This window comes from Leptonychotes weddellii, chromosome 9 (assembly GCF_054177405.1).
Source record: "Leptonychotes weddellii isolate Sample4059 chromosome 9, ASM5417740v2, whole genome shotgun sequence".
NCBI lineage: Eukaryota > Metazoa > Chordata > Mammalia > Carnivora > Phocidae > Leptonychotes > Leptonychotes weddellii.
In genome coordinates, this window is record NC_138377.1 from 37,197,577 (window position 1) to 37,222,606 (window position 25,030).

Sequence of the window (25,030 nt, forward strand, 5' to 3'; positions counted from 1 at the left end):
GGAGATTAAAAAGTTTAGATGACTTTCTATAAGTCTCTCCACAAGTGAAGTTTTATTATTTATATTATTGATTTTTAAAAAATCAATGATCCTCAAAATTGAGCACCTTCCACTCCATTTGACAGAGGTGAGCTGTCTGGCATATTGCTTCGAGCACTTCTGGTACCTGATTTTCCTTCACTGTTTGGAGTCTTAGACAAACCATATGGCATGTTTGATGAAAGTGTAGATTTTAAAGGAGGTCGTCCTCGTTTTGACTTCTGCCTCTCCTCATCCTTCTTTTCATCCTTTTCACTGTCGTCTTTATTCTGGGTAACAACAACAAAATGTATGAGAAGGGCCAGTGCCTTAGAAAAAATAAACGTTCTACTTCTCCAAGGAGAACCGTAACTCAAAAAGGTTATGTATTTTATATGTCAACTCTTAATTTGTGCTTATAGAAACATTAAAAGTAAGTAGTTTTCTAACAGTGTTTCTATGAATATGATAGTGTACAGTTTGCAACACTGCAATTACATTGTGAAAGCCAGAGTCCATGCATTAGAGAGATGTACAACTACTCTATACTTTCCCCCTCGTTCCTTACTACTCCCTGAGCACCATTAAACAGGCAAAACACTAGGTGAATCTCTATAGCAAAGGCTGAAAATCAGGGGTGTGGCGGTGAGTACAACTAGCCAGCGGGTATGTGTATTAAAATCTAGTGTTAGCTTTAAAGACAGTTGACTTAAAAAAATCCTAAAATCTGGCAACCCTGAGTCTGCATCCCACAGGAGACTGGTGAGTTCCACCCCCGCTTGATGAGGAATGTGTCCTTTTTGTCACTATCAATCCTGCTTTACCTTTTTTCTGTAGAGCCGCTATAGACATTTGAGTTTGAAGCCTATATCCTAAGGGGTCCCCGGTTTTTATCTTTCCTGAAACAGTGTGATAATGTGTTTACATTTTTTATGTTTTTAGCTTCTGGGTTGTAAGAGAGAAAATCACAACTACCTTAAAAGAATCAAGATGATTATTACAATGAGAAAACAAGATTTATAAAAAACAGTACAATATAAATAATACCTATACTTATCATAAAGGATATGCCTCTATATACGTACTTTTGCTTTTTTCTTTTGTTTTTTCTTTGGTCCACCTTTGTCCAAAGGCCAGATTATCCTGTCAGCCTTCACCCATTCATCATACCTTAAAACAAAGAAAAAAATTAAAACTTCACAATACCTTATTTGAATGTACGCACCAAATAAAACAACAGTGACAAAACTAGAGTTTGGTTCTAGTGTTGGCAGAAACGTGATGAGCACAGGGGCCGGCTTGCTGGTGAGGTGCTTTGTAGACCTGCCACCAGCAGGAGAAGGCAAGAGAATTTCTTGGGGTAAACAAAGTTAGATAGAAGAAGAGCTAGGTGGGCAAACTCTATGCAGATTCACGACTGAACCACTTTTGGTTTCCACAACTGCACTTTTGTTTCCCATAGATCTGAGCTTACTGAAATACACTTATGCTACACTGCCATTCGCTCTGTTGACCGAATGCAAAGAGAAGTCAGGTGAATTCATATTTGTAATAGGATCAGGTTCCAGGTTTATTTATAAAGTCCCTGTCAACTCTCTTTTCCTCCCAGAACTCTACAGCCTCCAGTATTTCTAATAAAATTTTATTCTGAACTATGTCATCTCTAAAACTCAGAAATTTTTTAGAGATATTTCATTTCCTTTATCCAAGTTTATTCTGTTTACTTCAAATTGAAAATTCATTTCCCCTATACCTTCTTCCAAAATATTAACATCACTTTTAAATTGCAACATAGTCCAAGTTACTAATCCGGGGCAAATAAACTTTCTAGAACTAAATACCAGTTCTTATGTAAACATATAGGTATTTATAGAGCTCAGTCAAAATCTAAAATCTAACCATTTAAGCAAAAAACACTACAGGCAGTTCTTGTTTTGAACTGCACCATGTTAATGAAAAGCACCCTCACACTTTGTAACCCAGTTACCATGGTGCCATGCAAAGTAAAGACATAGTTCCAATATCCACATTTTGGTTGACACAGGACCATGACTATCTATACTACGGTTTGAAAACTCTTCCTGGACTAACCCAATACTTTCATTTTGCCAGGCTTTTAAGTATCTGTACATTCGTACCTCATTTAGAAATATTCATTCATTTGGACATTTACTGAGGGCTTACTAGCATGCCAGGCACTGTATGAGGAAATATGTAGAGAATAATAGAGAAGAAGAGGAAGATCCTTCCTCTCTGCACTTGCAGTGTGGTGTGAAAGACAGTTAAATAAGTATAGTCTGGTAAACGCAGTAAGAGGGTTATTTAGGGCTATTTATGTATCTGGTCCAGGGCTAACAAAGGAGTAACTGCCCAATTCCAAAATTCCACAGGACATACCAGACAACCAAGAAGCACAGGTCTAATCTAGAGTACACTCGGTCCAGGCCACACTGGCCTGGTCACCACAGTTATGTCATGTAGGTGGCTCCAGCATTAATACTGCCAACCGGGGGTGATCCCAGAATTTCTCAACTACAGACCAGAACTCCCCTCACAGTTGCACATGCTACCCTGTTGTAGAAATCCAACTGGATTCTCTAGGAACTAGTGATTCTGTTTCAATAAGCAGACCAGAATTATACTAGCTTTTAAGAGTATGGAAGGACAATGAAAAACCACAAACCATGTGAGTAACTCGTTGGGAAGATAACCAACTAGGAAGAACATGAGCATATAATAAAATGACTGTTGAGAGAAGTCAAATAGTAAAACACTAAAAAGATGAGCACAAAGGATGATAGGAAGGGGACATTCTAGAAAGCGGAACAGAAGAACAGCCTCACACAGAGATAAGTAAGAATGGACGGCAAGGAACCGAACAGAAGCAGAGGAAAAATGACGGTTATTGTGTGCTCTAACTGCAAAGGCAGTGACTCAGGGCTGACAAAATAGCCCCCATCCCGACCCAATTCAACAGTACATGCATACAAAACAACAGACCTCAGAGATGGACTAAAGAATTTGCAGAGAACTGTCGAATCATGTTGTGTGCCTGAAACTAGTATGTCGTTGTATGTCAACTATAAACATTCAAGAAATATTTTTTTTATTTTTTTTATTTTTTTATTTATTCATGAGAGACAGGGAGAGAGAGAGAGAGAGGCAGAGGGAGAAGCAGGCTCCCTGCTGAGCAGGGAGCCCGATGTGGGACTCGATCCCAGGATCCTGGGATCATGACCTGAGCCGAAAGCAGACGCTTAACCATCTGAGCCACCCAGGCGCCCTCAAGAAATATTTTTTATATTACAGAAGTTTCGGGGCACCTGGGTGGCTCAGTCGGCTGAGTGTCCGACTCTTGATTTCGGCTCAGGTCATGATCTCAGGGTTGTGAGATCAAGGCCCGCTCCCCACCCCCCACCAGGCTCCAGGCCTAGCAGGAGTCTGCTTGAGATTCTCTCTCCCTCTGTCCTCCCCTTGCTCGTGCTCTCAATCTCTCTCTAAAATAAGTAAATAAACTCTTTAAAAAAATTTAAAAGTTTCTAGTGTTGTCAGAACTTTGTGAAGGGCTTAGGGACTGGTTTGAGAAATTTTAAAGTTTTATATGCTATTCATTAAACCCACTCTTAAAATGAAGAAACCTAACTCTCCGTCACTAAAGAAAACAGTCAACGGGCGCCTAGGTGGCTCAGTCAGTTGAGCATCTGCCTTCGACTCAGGTCATGATCTCAAGGTCCTGAGATCAATCCCCACGTCGGGTTCCCTGCTCAGCGGGAGCCTGCTTCTCCCTCTCCCTCTGCTGCTCCCCCTGCTTGTGCTATCTCGCTCTTCCTCAGTCAAATAAATAGAATCTTAAACAGTCAACATTTATTGAGCACATACTACATGCCAAGCACTATTCTAAACACTTTGTATATTAATACAGGTATTAAGCATTATTTCTCACAACATCTCTATAAAGCAGGTACTTTATCTTCCTCAATTTAGAGGTGAGGGAATTGACACATAACAAAGCATACTTCCAGTACGTAGGGAAACCTTGAAGCACATTGGCTCCAAGCAAATACAGGGTAAACAGAGATATTAAACACACAAGACTTTCCAAAAGAAAGAGAAAAGTAGTCCCTGACATTCAGGAACTTGCCTAGTACTGTCAGCGACAGAGCTGATCCGGCACTCATAGCTAGGTCCTGTTGTTCTCCTGTTGGACATCAACAATTTCAGAGAACATGAGACAAGTCTGCTCCATGACCAGGATGGATCAAGACAAAAACAACACCACTTCGTAATAGTGCCTAAATACAGGAAAAAAGGGGCACCTGGGTGGCTCAGTCAGTTAAGCGTCTGCCTTCAGCTCAGGTCATGATCCCAGGGTCCTGGGACCGAGCCCCGCTTTGGGCTCCCTGCTCAGTGGGAAGCCTGCTTCTCCCTTGGCCTCTGCCCCTCCCCCTGCTTCTGCTCTCTCTCTCTCTCAAATAAAATCTTAAAAAAAAATAAAATAATACAGGAAAAAAACATTGTCCAAGCCACAAAAATGACCTACATCCTTTTTATCTTGAATGACTTGCTGCTTCTTTACCAATTACAACGGTAACCTTGGTCTAGTCTCTCCTTCTAGATAAGATTTATTAAGATAACCAATCATAGAATTATCACCACTTCATGACCATGTCCAATCCAGAGCAAAGCCTACTTCCTTAAACCCTCCCCCAAATCACCTAACAAGCTCAAATCTGAGTCTTTTCTGATCTTTTTAAATTAACCAATTTAGAATTATTACAATGCTTGATACAAGCTTGATTTTGAATAAATGTAATAAACAAACCACTTGCACCACTGAGAGCTGCAGGCCTGCCTCCCTGCCCATGTCCTGCAGGATGTTCCCACAAAATCCTGGGCTCTTGCTGTTCCCAGAGGCAATGCCCTGGACTTTCATTAAGTCATCTAACACCCTCTGAGATGCCCCATGGTATCCCATACTCTGTGTTCTCCCTCACTGCAAATGAGTTATCCAACCTATTCAACTATAGATAGGATCTTGGTGGGGTGGGAGTACTGACATAGCTAGTAAAACAGTGGGGATGTTGAAAGTTTTGGAGGCTTCACATAAAAGGTGTGCTTTAAAAATACCTATATACCATTTGCTTTAGTCCACAACATTAAACTGATCTTTCTGAACCATGTTAAAGAAATTGTAATAGTAAGAAAATAGATTTCTTGCTTACCTGACATTCCATCCATAGTAATGTACCAAGTATAAAACTTCTCCATCATCAATTTCAGTGCTCTTAATACTAGCTTCATAGATTTTCTGCGTTTTCCCTCGACCATATTTTACTTTCACTTTGGTTCCTGTTAGGCAGGGTTCCATGTCTTCCTCATCTTCCTCCCCTTCAGAGTCACATTTGCTTTCAGTTTCTTCCCTGCGGCAAGTTATAACATTGATAATGCTACTAATTTAAATGGAGAACAAACTAATATATGCTAAAAGAATCCAACATGTAGAATAGTCAAAACCTAAGTATTACCTTAATAACGTGTCAGTGGAGGAGGAGAAGAAGGAGGAGAAGGAGAAGATTTTTATGGACTACCTACTAAGGAATTTATTTATTGTGTAAAGGTGCACTGTACCACAAGTAAATCTATTATTTCTTAAAGGCCAATCAATAATCACAGTTAATGATGATGTAGAGTCTGATTAATCACTTTTGATAAAACAAAGGTCCACATGCTTTGAAAAAGTCTTTAGGATTCATACTCCAGTGCCACCTTATTATGTGAAAATTATCTAGCTTGTAACTTCCTGCAACTAAATTGTCTTAAAGCTGCTACTACTCAATTTTGGAATGGTTCTTCAAAACTGTTCTAGTGGGCACAATAATGAACAGGGGCTATCTACCTTAGTAAATATCTTTTAAACTAGTTTATATTTTAAAGGTTACTCTACCCTAACAAAGAAACAATAGATATTTGAATATTAGGTTACTTGTTGAAACTGTAAGATAGCACCAGGGGAACAAAGCTTTGTGTATCTTGTATTGATTTCTTGTGTTTTTACTCCTCCTCTCCCATCAACTTTTCTTTGTTTCAAATAATCAGGTATAAAAGAGATTGACATAGGGAGGTCCACAATATTTTTAATATTTTTACAAACAAAACATTCTGTATTAACCCTGGTAAGGATTCAGAAGAGATCTGCACCAAAGATCATTCTAGTGTCCTAAGAGTTTTAAATGCTTTAGAGGAGGCATTGTGCTTTAATAAACACAGGGCATTAATTTGGGGACCACTAGGGGAACCAACATGAAGAAGCTTTTTCAACCCCATCTGCCCTGGGAATGTTTTATCTTGAAGGACACCTTCCAACATCTTCTGTTTCCATGATTCCTGTTATAGAATGAGAATACAGACTATGTTTTTCTATATATTCAATCTTTCATAAAAGGGAATATTGTTCTTCATATTCAAGTCTGTGAAACTTTGTCTAAAATTAGTATGTTTCTTCTACTTATCAACTATAAAGGCTTTTTAAACCACACATTTTATATATATGTGTGTTATGTGTTTTATGTATTATGTACATATAACACGTATTTTGATACTTATTTTTAACAAAACTTCAAACTATAATTAAGCCCTACTTTTTTAAAGTGGTTCACCTTTGCTTAAATTTATTGTCCAAATTTTGAAATACTACACTCACATCATTATATTCAACTCCAATTATCTCCTCCCAGCTTTCCTAATACTAATCCTACTTCACTACAGAACTTTCTTTACTCACTAATCTAACTCACATGTAATTGTGATAGCTCTTGTACCTATTTTTACTGATTCATAAAATTACCTCTTCCACTCACCAATCATTCCTAATTTTCCAAGTATTTTCTCAATGGTTAATTTTTGGATGGGTGTCAGCCACTAGTTGGATGCAGCAGGCTACTCTTCCCCAATTTTCCTTAACAACTCAAATTTCTAGAAAATTTATCATCATATAATGTAATAATTGAAAAGTAACTATGGAGAAGAGCTTATGTTACAAGAACATGTGTTATGCTGTTGTTGCTGAATTAAAATTTATTTTTTAGTAGCATATAAAAATTAGTAAATCCATCTGACAACACAGAAATGGCCAACTAAACACAGTCGGACATTACTTTGATCTAGCTGGACTGCCTCATCTTTGGTTATTTTTAAGTCAGTTCAGTCCATACATGTAGAATACATGGAAAAAAAATACCAACACTCAACAGCAAACAGGATGAACATTAAAAAAAAACTGAAATTTATTGGTGTGATGTGGGGCAAGAATGTATTTTCCAAACTAGAATCAGGGGTGCATGCCACTTATTCTAATACAATAACTTGAAAAAGAAAAATGTCTTAGATCAAGCTAACACACAGAAACATCTGCTAGTACTGTGCACCCATGTGTTTGTTAGCTTTCCCACATTGTACCTTTTTTAAAATGGAATTTTTGCTGTCGCTGTTTCCTCTTGTCCACTTCCTCCATTTTTCTCCAGCTCCCTTCCCTGCTGTCAACTGCAGGACCTTTCTTTTGACTGGGTGGCGCAGCCTTCTTTGAGGCCACTGTTTAGGGCACAAGTGCTATTAAAATGGTGCGACCAGTATATTCTCCAATTCCGAAAGGCGATACACATCATCTTCACAATGTGTCTCACCTTCATCAGACAAGAGGAATGGAAGTCCCAATAAGAAAACATTCCCTCAAACCTGAATCTCTAAGCAGGAACAGAGCGCTGCTGTACCCCAGACAGGTGCTTCTGGAGAACAAATATAAGATAATGTACCTCTCTTGGCTTTTCTCTTCCTCTTCATCTGAGTCTTTATCAGAATCCTCCTGCTTTTTAATTTTCTTCTCCTTTTGCTTTGGTGTGTTTTTTCTCCCCAGTAGTAGCTCATTTTCTTTTTTCTCTGCGGTCTCATAATCATCAACTACATCCTTATTTTCTGTATCATCTTTTAATTTGTCTTCTGTTTTCTCTTCTTCAATTTCCTTTTTAATAGAATGTGCATCTCGAGCTATTCTCCTTCGTCCCTAGTAGAAGGGGTAAAAGCTTTAAAATAGCTATCACTACAAACAAAGGGGGGAAAAAGGCAGAAGATGCTTCTTTTTCTTATACCTTCATAGCAATGACTGGTCATCTCTCTGGCTTGAGACATGACAATGACAACCCATCAACCCTTGTGTACTTCTCCTTTCAACCCATGCAAATTACTTAATTATGTCCATGCCTACCATGATCCTTGGCTACATACTACAGAAAAAATAAAAATTTCCTCCTTTGTTCACTACATTATTTTATGTCACTTTTAATATTTCTTGACTACAATAAATTTTAATTGTAGTTGACATACAATGTCATATTAATTTCAGGTGTACAGCACAGTGATTTGACAATTATATACATTATGCAGTGCTCACCATGATAAGTGTAGTTACCATTTGTCACCAGACAGTCATCACAATATTATTGACTATATTCCCTATGCTGTACTCTTCATCCCTGTGATTTATTTTATAACTGTTAGTTTGTGCCTCTTAATCCCCTTTACTTATTTTGCCTATCTCCACACCCCTTTCCCTCTGGCAACCATCAGTTTGTTCTCTGTATTCATGAGTCTGTTTCTGTTTGTTCATTTGTTTTTAGATTCGACATATATGTGAAATCATACAGTATTTATCTTTGTAGACTTATTTCACTTGGCATTATTTTATCCCACTTTTAATATTTCGTGACTATACTGAAAGTTCTAAAGTAATTAACTAAATATCAATGACACAAGTCAATAATAATTAATAAATCAGCCCCCCTAAATTATGGACTCTTTAAAAGCTCTGTGATCTCTAAATCTCCCATTTTTAAGATAAAATTTACATTATCACTTCTACGTGACTACATTTTAAAAGGACTGAACTGGGGCACCTGGGTGGCTCAGTCGGTTGGGTGTCCGACTCTTGATTTTAACTCAGGTCATGATCTCAGGGTTGTGAGACTAAACCTCCGCATCGGACTCTGCACTGGGTGTGGAGCCTGCCTTAGATTCTCTCTCCCTTTCCCTCTGCCTACCCCCCCAAACCCTGCACTCTTGCTCTCTAAAGAAAATAAAAAATAAGTTTAAAAAATAAAAAATGAAAGGAGTGAATTGCATCAATGGCCAACAAGTGAGCTGATTTCTTTGAGTATCTGGAGAGCTCACTGGGCCGGCAGTGAACTTGTTCTTCCCCCAAGAAGCTTTAATCTAGGGGCGCCTGGGTGACTCAGTCGCTAAGTGTCTGCTTCGGCGCAGGTCATGGTCCCAGGGTCCTGGGATCGAGCCCCACATCGGGCTCCCTGCTCCGCGGGAAGCCTGCTTCTCCCTCTCCCACTCCCCCTGCTTGTGTTCCCTCTCTCCCGGTCTCTCTCTGTCAAATAAATAGATAAAATCTTTAAAAAAAAAAAAAAAAAAAAAAAGAAGCTTTCATCTAGCCTCCTGCATGCTCAACTGACCATGAAACTGGTGAGCCATTTCATTCTCTCCTAAATTCTCCCTCAAGTCCACCTTCTCACACTGACAGAGTTCCCCTCTACTTGGAATAAAATGAGGATAGAAAAGGGGTCAACAACTTAGGGAGCACTAAAATACATTACAATTAATATCTCAATAAAACAGATGTTTTCCCTAGATCCTAACTATGTGCTATTTAAACTTCAGAATTGGAAAAAACGTGTATTTTTCTTATCACAAAGAACTAGAATGTAGGTCCCATGAGGGCAGAGACTGGGTCTTATTCATTTCTATATCCTATGCACAGAGCAGCTGTTCTTTAAATACTTGTAGGTAAATGAATGAAAACAACTGCTATCTATCAGACTTTAGGCTTATATACCTTTGTCCCAGAAACCCACTTTGATTTTATTTTTATTTTTTTAAGTTTATTTATTCAAGTAATCTCAAAACAGGGGGATTGAACTCACAACCCCAAAATCAAGAGTCGCATTCTCTTCCAACTGAGACAGCCAAGCACTCTAGAAATCTCATTCGTGGAAGTCTGCCTTCTATATTCAGACAAATGAGGAGGAATTTTTACAAGGATATTTATTGCGGCATTTTTTTTCATCGTAAAAAATTGGAGAAAATCTTAAGGAAGGTAAATCTATGGTACATCCATACTATGCAGTACTCTGCAGATATTTTCCATAAGATGAGGAACATCTTTAATAATAAGAAAGTATGGGGGCGCCTGGGTGGCTCAGTCAGTTAAGCGTCTGCCTTCGGCTCAGGTCATGATCCCAGAGTCCTGGGATAGAGCCCTGGGATCAAGCCCCACATCGGGCTCCTGGCTCAGTGAGGAGCCTGCTTCTCCCTCTCCCTCTGCCTCTCTCCCTGCTCATGCTCTCTCTGTCTCTGTATCTCTGTGTCTCAAATGAATAAATAAAATCTTTAAAAAAAAAATAATAAGAAGAAGAAAGTATGTCCAAAATACATATAATGGGGGATATTATTCAGTCCTAAAAAGGAAGGAAATTGTGACACATACAAGGATTGAACCTGGAAGACATTATACTGAGTGAAATAAGCCAGTCAAAAAGGACAAAACTGTAAGATTCCACCTATATGAGATGAGGTCCCTAGAGTAGTCAAAATCATAGAGACAGAAAGTAGAATGGTGGTTGCCACAAGCTGGGGAGGAGAGGAATGGGAAGTTACTGCTTAATGGCTAATTTCAGTTTTGCAAGATGAAAGAGGTACTGGAGAGGGACAATGGTGATGAGCGCACAAAATGTGAATGAACTGTACATTTAAAAATGGTTAAGATGAGGGGCGCCTGGGTGGCTCAGTCATTAAGCGTCTGCCTTCGGCTCAGGTCTTGATCCCAAGGTCATGGGAGTGAGCCCCACTTGGGCTTCCTGCTCCGCAGGAAGTCTGCTTCTCCCTCTTCCACTCCCCCGCTTGTGTTCCCTCTCTCACTGTGTCTCCCTCTGTCAAATAAATAAATAAAATCTTTAAAAAAAAATGGTTAAGATGATACCTATTATGTGTATTTACCATAATATTTTGAATTAAAAATAAAAATTAAAAAAGAAATGAAACAAACCAATTTGAATGTTTCATGATGTTTCACTTACTGAATGGTGGTTAAAATGGAGTTTTAAAAAATGGTTTCTGAGCAACTAAAAGAGGTAAGTTCATCTCCTCTTTCACTAAATATGATTTCACTCAAAAATAAGATCTCCTTTGATAGTGTGATAAATTTTTTTCTCCTAAAATTTGATAAATCCTACCATGTAAACACCATTCACAATGATCAAAATAGTGGATAACAATCTGTACAAGGGACTTATATACCAGTGGAGCAGAGTTAGAAGATAAAAGCAGTATGCACGTGGTAAGGCGAAGCATAAAAAACTGCCACAAGAAATGTATGTGCAGTGTGCTGTAGGGTAAGAGAGAAAAAAGATCCCACCCAGTTGGAGGCACAAGTATTATGAAGAGGAGATTCATTCACTCAACAACTATTTAATAAGTCCTTACTTGTAGATCAAGCACTATTCTCGATGCCTGGGATCTGTCAATGAACAGAATAAAAACTAATCCCTGCCCTTCTGGAGTGTGATTCTAGTGCAGACTGGGGTAAAAGAAACAAATATAATTAAGAGAATATAAAGTAAATTACAGATAAAAAGAGCAACATTAGAGGGATTGCAAATACCAAAGAGAGAAGGTAGATTACAATTTTAGATAAGATGACCAGGATAAGCTTCAGTGAGGGGACTATTTAGCAAGACTTGAAGGAAGTAGGGGCACTTGGGTGGCTCAGATCGTTAAGCGTCTGCCTTTGGCTCAGGTCATGCCCCACATCGGGCTCCTGGCTCAGCGGGGAGCCTGCTTCTCCCTCTCCCCCTACCTCTCCCCCTGTTCATGCTTTCTCTTTCTCTATATCTGTGTGTCTCAAATGAAAAAATAAAATCTTTTAAAAAAACAAAAATTAAAAAAAAAGAAAAAAAAGACTTGAAGGTAAATATGTGAGACTGACCCCAGATGAGAATGACTTGAACAGACATAAATAGAAAACAACAGGAGGAATGGTTTTTCAGCTAGAAGAAATAATATTTACTATATTTAGAAAAAAACAGCCAGACTAGTCTGCCTAAAGCACAACTCAATACTGGAAAATAAACTAGGTTCACCGGACTATTTTTGTGTATATCTGAAAATGTCCATAATAAAAAATTGTAAGTAATGTTTAAAATAAAGCAGATAAAACTAATATTAACTACTTACTCTTGGAGATTTTAATTCTATTTCTTCTCTTTCACTTTCACTGTTTGAATCAATATTTTCCTCAGGTTCACTCTTCACTTCTACTAAAGGCATTTCTTGATCTACTTTTAGAGCCTCTTCCATTGATTCTTCTAAGTCTTTTTTTTCCTCTTTTACTTTTGGTTCATGGTGGTGAACAGTTCTGAACTGAATATTTGCAGAACGGCAGTATTCCTCAAAACCATAGAGATACCTAAACAAACAATATTTCATTTTAGGAAATCTTAGGCTTTACATTTAACTTGATTATTATTAAATACACACAGATTTTTAAAAAGTAAAGACTTTTTTTAAAGTACTTTTTCTGTTACTAATTTCTCAGTGTTTTATACAGGATTATCAACAGAAATATTGATCATAAAATTTCTTCCTGAAAAATCTGCAACTGTGATAACTGAACATAGCTATCATAGTTTTGATATGAAGGCTATTCACCATAAGCGCTATAACTCTATAACATGTATCATCATTTCAGACTATTAACACTGTGGGATCCCCGACTTTGAAAAGGAAATCAGGACAACATGAAAAGGAGTAAAGCCGACCTGGTGCAATGAAATATCATTCAGTCACACGTCTCTATTAACCTAAACCTTTTTATACACTTTCTCTAACTTCAGTGTTCTTTGATGTGTTGTTTGTTAAAAAATTAAATGGAAAATATTCCTGTAATATGTATTCTTTGATGAATAAACTATACTACTTACTTTCTATAAGCAGTTTTTACATTGTAGGAAGCAGCTGAATTCAAAATAGGAATGCCAAGGTCCATATAAATTTGCTTCCATACAGCACCACTATCAATCTGGAAAATTAAGTTTTTATTTGTTAACATTTACAAAGGGAAATAATCTTTACACTAATATTCTAGGTTCATTAAGAAAATGTGTTTATTACCTACAGTGCATATAACAGTGCAACATTAGATAATTTAACTTTTCATTACATCCTTACTTACATTGTCACATCCGCCTTGATGATAAACCAGTCTAAAAAGTTTGAAGAGATTGAGATCTTTATAGCCCAAAACAGGTGGTTTGTTGATTGGAGTACCTTTTTAACATGAAGGAATGGAAAATGCTGTTACAAGGCTATCAGTACAAACCTTTCCAATTTCTAATTTCCCAAGTTTTATTAATCAGAAGCATATATTTAAAGGCCTTTAAATTATGTAAGGCAACACAAAATATTCTCTATATTCTTTATACAGCATTGTGGTGGTCTCTAGATTTACCTCTATGACTAATAAAATCACCTGTCATTGAATAGGGTAGAACTAAAACCTACAACTGCAAGGCACAGCCAGCAATGTTGCTGGTTCAAGAAGCCTGGGCAAGAACATACACAATGGAAAGGGTACAATTTAGGGCATAGATCCATTTTCACTGCTTGAACACAAGTGTTAAGACTGTTAGCAGTAACCTGAAGGATGATTTCTCAAAGTCACAGAATTCCTAGGACCAATTTACTGGAGGATTTTCCAGGACTTATGTAAAGTCAAAAAGTAGAATAATTTATAAAGGCCGTATTTCTTTTAACTCCATTAGAAATCCTATTCTAGGAGTGCCTGGGTGGCTCAGTTGGTTAAGCGTCTGCCTTTGCCTAAGGGTCTGATCCCGGGGTCCTGGGATAGAGCCCTGAGTCAGGCTCCCTGCTCAGCGAGGAGTATGCTTCTCCCTCTCCCTCTGCCGCTCTTCCTGCTCATTCTCTCTCACTCTCTCCCTCTCTCTCAAATAAATAAAATCTTAAAAAAAAAAAAATCCTATTTCTATTTAGATAGGAATTGATCTCCTACTTTGTTTCATTTGTTGAGACCAAGGATCAGGCTAGTTTACTCCCTGCAAAGATAGCATTAGTAACTAATGGGCATGTAGATTAATATGATGACTGTTCCCTTTCCATTACTGAAATATTATTATAACATTTTTTGGTTTTATAAGTCCCAAATAGACTAAGTATAATTATACCCATACAATTTTCCTATATATTTCTGCTCAAAATAAGTATTAATAGTTGTTTTTATTCCAAATACTTATTTTCAACTGTAACTGATTCTTAGGCTTTACTTAAAATCCAAATTTATATACCCATGATTCTAATAAAAATAATGCATAAACCTACAATGTAAAACTGTAAAAGAAATAACTACTTTTAAATAATGAGCATGAAATACCTCTGTCTTCCATAAACTTATAAAGCTGTTGGAGGAAGTTGTCCCTCTCTTCAGGATCAAGTTCCTCCTCAGGCTGTAAAGTATATAAATACATAGAACAATGAATAGGGTGAGATACAGTCTTCTTTTTAAATTTTTTGTCATTGTTGTTTTATGAACCCAACATAAATTTTAATAAAGCTGGAAAATATGAATTTCCTCCAAACTCTACAATGCTAGACTTTAGGTCATATTTTTATAGAGTTGATTTGATGCAACTGTCAAAATACATAATCTCTACCCTTCATCCATCTATCAAGCCAACCCTACCCTTGAATATCAATATAGGGATTAAGACTAGCCATGAGGGGGGCGCCTGGGTGGCTCAGTCATTAAGTGTCTGCCTTCGGCTCAGGTCATGATCCCAGGGTCCTGGGATCAAGCCCCACATCGGGCTCCCCGCTCCGCAGGAAGCCTGCTTCTCCCTCTCCCACTTCCCCTGCTTGTGTTCCCTCTCTCGCTGTGTCTCTGTTAAATAAATAAAATCTTTAAAAAAAAAAAAAAAAAGACTAGCCATGAGGAAAAGGTTCAGGAATCAGGTAAGAGTGTTTTTACCTCATTTGGTTTAGTTTTTTAAAAAATCCATCAAAATAGCATGTGGTCCACACAAATGTATTGATAGATAAGCACAATAATTACAAACATTATTTAAAAATAACCCACATACAAATGTTAAAATTTGTTATTGAATGAATATAAACTAGAGGTTGCAAAGTCACATGGCAAAGGTTTTTTTGTTTTGTTTTATTTTGATAGCACAGCGGTTTAAAAAAATTTATATATATTTAGGGGCGCCTGGGTGGCTCAGTCATTAAGCATCTGCCTTCGGCTCAGGTCATGATCCCAGGATCCTGGGATCGAGCCCGCATCGGGCTCCCTGCTCAGCAGGAAGCCTGCTTCTCCCTCTCCCACTCCCCCTGCTTGTGTTCCCTCTTTCGCTGTCTCTCTCTCTGTGTCAAATAAATAAATAAAATCTTTATTAAAAAAATAAAGAAATTTATATATATTTAAATGATTCATAAAATTTCACTTTGTCTCAGGCCCCACCATCCCTTCTTGTATCACATTAGCCTGCTTTTCTCATTTGCCCTTCTTGCACAGTTTCTGTAAATAAGATTTTGCAACCCCTGAAAAGAAAATGAAAATTATTTAAGGAAAGGAACTAGATACCTAACCACAAATTAGTCCCTGGGGGATGGGGAATCAATGGAAACATCATGTAAAAAAAAAAAAAAAAAAAATCTACTCCTACACGTACCTATTTAAGTGTTAATTTTACTAATTACGTAAATCTAACGATTTCTTCTTACAATGTCAAAGTCTTGGCTCTAGTCAAACAGATTATGGGTTTTAATAAAATATTCCCTTTCCTGATAGACTACTTATAAACTAATACTTGGGAAAATTCTTACTTAAAATTTAACAATACTGTGGAGAAACAAACAAAACACTAATATCTTTCATCCACATAAATTATAATTTCAGAGTACTGCTTTTCTACGTTCTAAAAGAAGAATTTAGATTTTTGTCTTTCAAAGCCATAATCAAAGCAAAAGCAACTATCAGCCAATAGCGTATTCACTGTCCAGAGGGGAAGAGGTCTTTTAAAATTATGTAGTCTTGAAGAATTTTAATCGCTAAAATATAGCAGCCAGAATCAATGAACATGCAGTTGATTAAAATATATAATAATAAAAAAAAAACATGAGGCAATCAACAGAAAGAGAATAAAATCTTTCAGTACATTCACTCAGAATGATTTATAGCACTGGAGTACTTTGAGTTTTAACAAATACAAAGAAACTAAGTCAAAGTTCTAAGCCTCACAAATTAGCAATACTGAATTAACAATCAGTACAGAGTTAATAGGGGTCATTACTAAATGTTCCAATCAAAAGATAGCAGTTTTTTCCCCATGTGAATTTAAAAAGTTTTGCTTTTGCAAGGTAATTAGAACAACTACTAATGAGTTAACTCAAAAAAGAAAAATAAAGTAATCCACTAGCCCAAGAACCATTTCAAATATTATTTTTAAAGACTTCTGGTATGGGGGGAGGAAAAAAACCTTATGCCAGATTGCCCCTATGCTTTGCTTCTGCCTCATAATTACAATATTTTCCCCTCAGACCAATACCTCATTTCCAGTAGTTTTGATCTGGCAGAATTCAAATAAGACCACTGTATCCAATATACATAAAAAGTATTTTTTTCAAAAGGCACTGACTTGAAATCAAAATTTTTTCCAAAAACGAGTAAAAAAAAAAAAAACCCCTCATCTGCAAATTAGGTATTTATTAAGGTTGTACCAAACATTTCATAAATTCTTACTAAGTTTTATAGATAAAAATTGGTGTTTTAAATACATGTGATTTAAAAGTTAGTGGATGTCCAGGGCACCTGGGTGGCTCAGTTGACTAAGCATCCAACTCTTGATTTCGGCTCAGGTCATGACCTCAGGGTCCTGGGATCAAGCCCCATTTCAGGCTCTACACTCAGTGGGGAGTCTGCTGAAGATATCCCCTCCCCCCCGGCCCACTCATGCACTCGCGCTCTAATAAATAAATAAATCTTTAAAAATAAAATAAAAGTTAGTGGATGTCCAAGAGTGTATGAAGTTCCATGAGAAATTATGGCCATAAAATTCTAAGTTCAGGTGCAGTTAACAAGTGTAAAAACAAGACATAAATGAATAAAGAATTCTGTTATAAATACCTGCTTGAGAAGAAATTTATTTTCCACAAGAAAAAAAGATGAGGCTAGAAACACAGTTTAAAATTTACCTGATGGTCTCTGCAAAAATTAAAACTGCTTAATTTCTTAAAATAAGTAATTCTTCACAATCTTTTTTTTGCAAACAGCTATGTTATTAGTCACCTTGGACTAAAACTGCATATGCTAGAAAATGCCTCCAACTGGAAGAATCTGCCTTTACGGCCTTTGTATGGGGGCTCATATTTCCTCTCATGGTGTGCTTTCTCTGTTCGTATTTTTTAATGCAGTTTTTTTTTTTTAAAGATTTATTTATTTAAGTAATCTCTGTGTCCAACGTGGGGCTCAAACTCCCAATCCCAAGATCAAGAGTTTCATGCTCTACTGACTGAGCCAGCCAGGTGCCCCTGATCATGGTACCTTCATACCTGTAGTATCTCTCTCCTGGTCAATAACCAGAAGGTGTTGCATTCTTAAAGGGTTTTAGAGTAATATAAGCTTGTAATAATGGTACGTAAAGTCCACTAGACTGCTGATACACCTTCTTTCCTTCATTCAGTCAAGCATGTGAAGAGGAATTATGTACCCAGTAAAATGTCAGGATGGAGAACAGGGTTAAGGATATGGAAGAAGGATGAACGTGATCATAATTTCAAGAAATTTATAATTTTATTTAGCATCAATATATACTACCCAGTGTTATATATGTAGTTGTGCATCTATCTAGTAAAATGTGAGTTTTCTGACTTTGGAAGCTGTATCTTCAAATTCAGTTCAGACATTTATTGATGTCTACCATAAGTCAGGGAGGGATATGCAAAAGTACTGTGATTAAAATGAGAAGACATGGTACTTTCTACTTTTGACCCTCTGAGTCTAGCAGAGGGTGTAGCAATGAAAAACAAGCCAATGTAATACATTAAAACTGTTGCAAAATACATAAAAAAATACAGGAGGGGGTCAGTGGTTCTGCTGGGGATGGAGTAATAGTGGTTATATTAGGGAAAGCCTCAAAATGTGAAGAGTGGAGAGCCCAGGAACTAAAGCAAACAGCATAACCATGAGGCCGGCAACGGCAGGCTGTGATTAAGAAAGCACTTTTTGGGGCGCCTGGGTGGCTCAGATGGTTAAGCGTCTGCCTTCGGCTCAGGTCATGATCCTGGGGTCCTGGGATCGAGCCCCACATCGGGCTCCTGGCTCGGCGGGAGCCTGCTTCTCCCTCTCCCTCTGCCTCTCTCTCTGCTCATGCTCTCTCTCTATCTCTCTCAAATGAATAAATAAAAAATCTTAAAAAAAAAAAAAAAAAGCACTTTTTAATGATATGCTAGAGAATCAGAACTGGAATCTGAGAGAGCTGGAGAGGAATTGTATCAGATTTGTGTTTTTAAAAGCTTTCTGCCAAGAATGAGTTTGATGGATTGGAAGTGAAAGGGCAGTTATTACAACAGTCCACAAGGAGGAGGATCAATGCTTGAATTAGTCTTGCTCTCCGATGATGGAAAGATGACCCCCTACTCCAGAAGGAGAAAGAGAGAGGAATAAACGCTGAGACTCTTTTCAGTTTAAGTTATTCATGTTTATAATCCTAAAGGTTCCCACACATTGTAAGGGCTCGAAAGGTTAAAGACATGCCTATTTTACCCACAATTTTATCACCAGGGACTGGCATTTAGCTAAGACACTCTGTTATTATGTGAATGAAACAATGTCTGTGAAAATAAACTGGGGAGATTTTCTTCGATTATTTCACATTCGCTGAGTTTCAGAGCTAGCATTAATGATAATATAAATGCAACAGGAGTCAAATAAAAGAAAAAATAAGAATGGCTGAGAATGGGGGCACCTGACTGGTTCAGTCGGTTAAGTATCTGCATTGGGCTCAGGTCGTGATCCCAGGGTTCCGGGATAGAGCCCCGCATTGGGCTCCCTGCTCAGTGGGGAGCCTGCTTCTCCCTCTCCCTCTGCCCCTCCCCCACTCATACTCTCTGTCTCTCAAATAAGTAAAATAAAATCTTTAAAAAAAAGAAAAAAGAATGGCTGAGGATGTTCTAAAGTCACGGGTCGCTGTGGCACAATCACTTGTTAGCATTCACTTCATTCTTTTCCTAAATACATGGTTCAGAAAATGATTATTCATTCAGAAATGGTATGAATTCTAGTGAAAGATGGGACTTTCTGCATTTTACTGGGATAAGAGATAAATAAAATACCTGTTTTTGCTGAGCTATTAACTTACCTAGCTAGCAAATCTCCTCCCCAGAACACAAATTAGGACAATATACAGCAAGTGCCCAAATTGCGAAAGTATGTCAGTAAAAGATGATGCACTTTACACAAAGCCCCTCACACCCATGTATCTTATACATGGTTCTAAGGAGTAGGTCAGGATAGTTTCTTAGCACAGAACAGATTAGAGCCACAAAAACCAACATTTTGAGAGTGCGAAAGGGTATAACTAAACTTGATTTTTGTGCTTTCACTTCACTGTACTGTATTGTATGTGAAGTGCACGTCTTTTGTTGATGGGTATCTCATTGCTCATGAGACCCTACAGGTATCCTTAATAAATTATTAATGATTATATGACATCTTCTTCCTTTCTTAAAAAAATACATTCCAGGATACTGTGCTTATTTTTCCATACCAAAATACTGTTTTTGTGAGTTAATGTCATTTTGGACAACGCAGCTTCTTTCAGCCCGCATGCTGCTGCTACAGCACCCCCTCTGGCCCTCTTCGTTGGCTCCCCTTCTCACCCCATCCCTGGCACTCCAGCTCGCATCTTCTCAACTCTTCAGTTCTTACAATCCCTTGATCTTCCATCCCCCACCCCACCTACTCCAAAACAAAGAGGCTGAATTTGGGAGTCCTCTGCAGCAGGCAGATTCTGTTGGAGCAGGGGAGGTAATAAGACAGTGCCCTCGAAAGCTCTACTCTGGAGAACGAAGCACTACAAGAAGCACAACAGAAGTGGCACCTCTGAAGCTGCTCCTGGGCTGGAGGACGGACGTGAAAGAAGCAGTGATACCAGTAGCTGCTCAGGCTTTTATTGTAGAAAATTTTAAGTTTGAAACATATTAAATAACCACAGTGATTTTTTTAAACTGTGCAATAAATGCTAGAACAATTTATTACTGGGGTGAATGCACAGAACATTTATAGGTCATACGCAACCTTAACTCAAGTAGAGCTGCTATTTGTTCCTACATATAAGTCTTGGATTCCATGAGGATTCTTGTTGGATTCTTTAAATCTCAGCCATTGTTTATCACTGTCTTAGTTTTTTCAACTTTCCTTTTATTTTCCCTACTTCATTTAATGCTGATTAAAGGACTGGGCAACAGAAAAGTGATACTCAACGTAATATACCTGAAAACTTAACAAGCAGCTTCTGAGCAAAATCTAAATGTGTGTATATGGAGAGGCGGAGTGTTAAAAAAATTATGTATTGCTGGAGAATAGTAGCAGGGAGAATAGAAAAGTGAGCACAGGTCAAATTATGAAGAGCCAAACTTATAAAGGGCTATGATAAAAGACCTAATCTTCATCCTATTGGTGCTGAGGCCATTAAAGAGTTTCTAGCAGGAACCCTTTGTGTTAGAAAGAGGTATGAAGAATGGATTGGAGGGGAAAAGACCTATCAGAAGACACCTGAAATAAGTGGGACAAGGAAGAGGAGTATCAGTCAAGAACCTTTATTGCAAGTGGCAGAAAAGTATCCCAAACTAGCTTAACCCCAAAAAAATTAATTTATAAGCTCACAAAATTATGTAAGGAAATGAGATTGCCTACTGAGTGCACTGCCTAAAAAAAGAAATCATATATTATGAAGGGAAGGTAGATACCTTATCCCGTGGTTTCTTCCAAAGTGAACTTTCTGGAACCTTACAACAAGTCTTTCAACACTTTGTTTCAAATAGCAGTATGTTAGGATAATTGCATGGCTCACACTCGTTCATTTATTTAGAAACTATTTAATGAAGGTTTAATATTAGCCAAGCTCTGTGGTAGTTGGTGGATATGCATATTGGTGGGAAAAGAAAAAAGCTACAACAAAAAAACCTGACATCCACTGTTTTCATAGACCTTACAATGGAGAGAATTTTTTAAAAGTCTGTGAAAACTTCTGTAATATCTCTACACCTCTGTTTCCTCACTCATAAAACATCCTGTTGTGAGGATTCAATAAACAATCTTTAAAACTCACTAACTCTCCAAAACTAAGCTGAGAACATAACTCAGTTTTGGCATCTTTGCCTGTTTCTATCTCCTACAAAAGCTAAATGTTTTAACTCTAGTACAAGGAAAGCTACATCTTACTAATGATGTATGCTCTGGTATAATTGATATATTTTGTTGTCATAACACCTCAGTGAAATATAACAAATGAAAAGCTAAATTTAAAAAGAAAACTTAGGGTTGCCTGGGTGGCTCAGTCTGTTAACTGTCTGCCTTAGGCTCAGGTCATGGTCTCAGGGTCCTGAGATCGAGCCCCGCGTAGGGCTCCCTGCTCAGTGGGGAGCCTGCTTCTACCTCTCCCTCTTCCCCTAGTTGTGCTCACGCTCTCTCTCTGTCAAATAAATTTTAAAAATTAAAAAAAAAGAAAAAGAAAACGTAATTAAAAAAAGAAAAAGAAAAAACCCAAAAACATTAAGTCTAGTAACTGGTGATCCATTAGTCAAAACGACTCCCCCTAGGCTACCAGTAAAGCCCATGCGCCACAAGTAGAATTCTAAACTGTCCAGAAAGTTATCATATGTAAAAATTATCAGTTGACAATTTAGATTTTAGAAGAAAGGAAACAGAGAAAATTCACAATCTTAATAGGTACTAATCATTTAGGATAAGGGCTAAAAGCCATGACAGGACTGTATTAAAAGAATACAGGGATGCCTGGGTGGCTCAGTCGGCTAAACATCTGCCTTCAGCTGAGGTCATGATCCCAGGGTCCTGGGATTAAAACCCACATCAGGCTCCCTGCTGAGCAGGGAGCCTGCTTCTCCTTCTGCCTGCCGCTCTCCCTGCTTGTGCTCACTGGCTCGCTCTCTCTGACAAATAAATAAAATCTTAAAAAAAAAAAAAAAGAACACAATAATTAAATCTTGAGTAAATACGAAGGTAAGTAATGTCCAATATACTACTTTTAGGAAGAGGTGACATTATACAATATGTTTTAGAAGTATTTCAATATAAAAGAATAAATACAACTACTTCTGTGCCCTAAAATCAATTTTTTCCAAGAGGAATCACATTGAGATTTCTCATTTAAAAAAATCTGCTAAATTCAGTGCAGGGAATAGACTGGAGAAGGCCAGCAGGCAAGCAGGGACATAGGAAGGTTACTACTGCATTCGTGTAAGTAAAGGAGAATAGTGGCTTAGACTATGGTGGCAGAGAGTAGAAACAGGGAAGTAGGCAAACCTGAAAGCTATCAAGTAGGCAGAAGAAAGAAGATTTGGTGTCTCATTGGTTAGAGGGGCAAGAGTGGGAGGATTAAGGTGACTGCCATGTATCTGGTTTGGATAATTGGTGGATCATGCTTCTATTCAAATAAACTAGGGACAACCATGAAAAGGACCAGTGTGGGGGAAAAAATGAAAACAGTTCTTGTACATATTGAGTTTGAGTACTTACAAAATAAGCCTCGTTGGCAGTTTACTATAAATGTCTGGGGCTAAGAAGAGACATCTTTGATGTACATATAGATTTGGAGTCATTATATCATTTAGTTAGGAAGTAAACTAGAAATAAAAAGTAATGTCATGGATGTCAGGTAACTGAAGAGGGTAGGCATGTCAAAAATGCTGAATACTGCTAAGGAGTCAAATGAGATCATGACAAATATTTTTTGGATTCAGTACAGAAAATTTGTTGAAGGTCACTGGTTGTTTTAGCTGTGGTGGGAGTACAAGACACACTACAGTGAATTAAGAGTGAACAGGAGGTCAGGAAATAGAACAGTGGATGTAACTGAGTAATCTGGTCATAAGGGTGAGGAAAGAGGACAGCAGGTGGAGGGGTTGTCAGAAGGTTAAGAGAGATGGAAGCATGTGTTTAAAAACTGATGAGAAAGAAACAATAGAACGGAATAGGTTAAAGATCCTGGAAAGAAGTAGTCATTCAAAATTTAAGATAAGAAAAAAGGGAATGAGATCCAGAGCATAAATTGAGAGATTCATCATATAGAAGAGAGCAACATATTATCAACTGTACTTAAGGGAAGGAGAGCAGGCAAGTGAAGTGTAGCACATGCTCCCAATCTGATATTCCTAGTTTCTTTCTCAAGTTGGAGTGGAGTGGGGCAGGGTTAGCGGACACAGTGATTTGATTATAGAAACTGGAAACTGACTAATGGTGTTGAAGGCCCAGCAAAAACTGGTGGTCATAAAATTTAGAATGGTATCATTCTTCCCTGTTGTATACACTGAAACAGAAACTTTCAGGGAACACATAAGATGTCATGATATATTCATTACGTGGTAAGGCACTTTCATAATTTCAGAAAACAGTTCGACAACAATCTGCCTAAATAACAAATTATTATATGACTCTTGTATTCTATCAGACTTGACGAGACTAATCATTTTTCCCCCTACTTGAAAAGGTACACACATTCTACTTTTCATCATCAAGCTGTGGTTTGCATACAATCACATCTAAGGCTTTATATTCAGTCAACCCTCTTTCATGCTCCCACAACTATGAAATAATTTGATCTGAGAAGTGACTTTTTGTAAATACATAAAAATGCAGCTATAATTGTGTGTACAAATATGCAATCCTCATTAATCTGATTAGGTGAACCTAATTTGGTTAGTCTTACACTAATTCTGTGAGGAAAGGTCTTGCTGAACACATTAGGACATTTTTGTTTGTTTGTTCAACAAGCTAAACTTCAAGACTTTTGCAAATAAGTTATTATATTTGAATGCAAGTTAAAGTCTCAATTATTCATTGAAAACTGACTTTATAGAATCTGCTTAGAAACACTTGACAGCTTGAGTTACTAGATATACCTAAAATGCTAATATTACCTTTAAATTTTTCTTTAAATTTTATTGACTTAGCATAATTTTCCTGAGTTATCAAGCATTTACTATAGGTTTATACCCAAAGTGATTCAAGATCACTAACAAATGCCTTTACAAGACAACATAAATACAAATAACACTTGATTTAACCATAAGAAAAAAATTCCAGTTTCCATAAATAAAAAAACACAAGCACTTTGATTTTTATAATAGTGGAATATAATCCTAGGCAACAGATAGAACAGTGATCCCTAGGAAATTCAAAGATTGGAGAAATGGGTGTCAGTCCTTCTAAGCAAAAAAAGAGCATCTCTTGTAAAAACTCACTAAATTCTTATTTTCATTACTAAATATGAAATTAGAAGGGATTTCTGTAAGGGCCCAACACATAAGACTACATATAGCAAACTAAAAGGATATGCAACTAGTCAAATCCCCCTTAACGTCTTCACCTATTCACTTTATCCTTAGACAACTTTCCTACATTCATCCAAAGTGAATATAAGGAATAACTTATGAATAAACACCATTACTTATGTTTACATGGACTTTTCAATCAATTTCAAAGCTCAAAAGGAAATCAGTGTATCTTTTCTATTATAAAATTTTCTTAACAAAAGACATTTAAGTAATACCTACAAAAATATTCTCCAGGGCTTTTTTTCAATATAATTATCAACAGGTTAAAATTTACAGTCATCAATATAGATTGGACCTACTTCCTGTCAGACTCTCA

The 25,030-nt window shown here is 37.4% G+C and overlaps 1 protein-coding gene across 4 annotated transcripts in view; it reads right to left on the minus strand.

Moving 5' to 3' along the window:
* The window catches only part of ARID4A (AT-rich interaction domain 4A), a 65,731-nt gene that overhangs the window by 14,258 nt on the left and 26,443 nt on the right, over nucleotides 1-25,030 (minus strand). For 3 of the 4 annotated variants that reach the window (XM_031039844.2, XM_081830453.1, XM_081830452.1), the window contains exons 12-19: nucleotides 14,516-14,588; nucleotides 13,301-13,395; nucleotides 13,050-13,147; nucleotides 12,304-12,535; nucleotides 7,827-8,074; nucleotides 5,241-5,438; nucleotides 1,104-1,188; nucleotides 107-308 (exon numbers count right to left, since the gene is read on the minus strand). In XM_031039844.2, the coding sequence (XP_030895704.1) occupies nucleotides 107-308; nucleotides 1,104-1,188; nucleotides 5,241-5,438; nucleotides 7,827-8,074; nucleotides 12,304-12,535; nucleotides 13,050-13,147; nucleotides 13,301-13,395; nucleotides 14,516-14,588 (1,231 nt within the window). The remainder of the gene's footprint in view (nucleotides 1-106; nucleotides 309-1,103; nucleotides 1,189-5,240; nucleotides 5,439-7,826; nucleotides 8,075-12,303; nucleotides 12,536-13,049; nucleotides 13,148-13,300; nucleotides 13,396-14,515; nucleotides 14,589-25,030) is intronic. The other variant, XM_031039847.2, reaches the window with a different exon arrangement.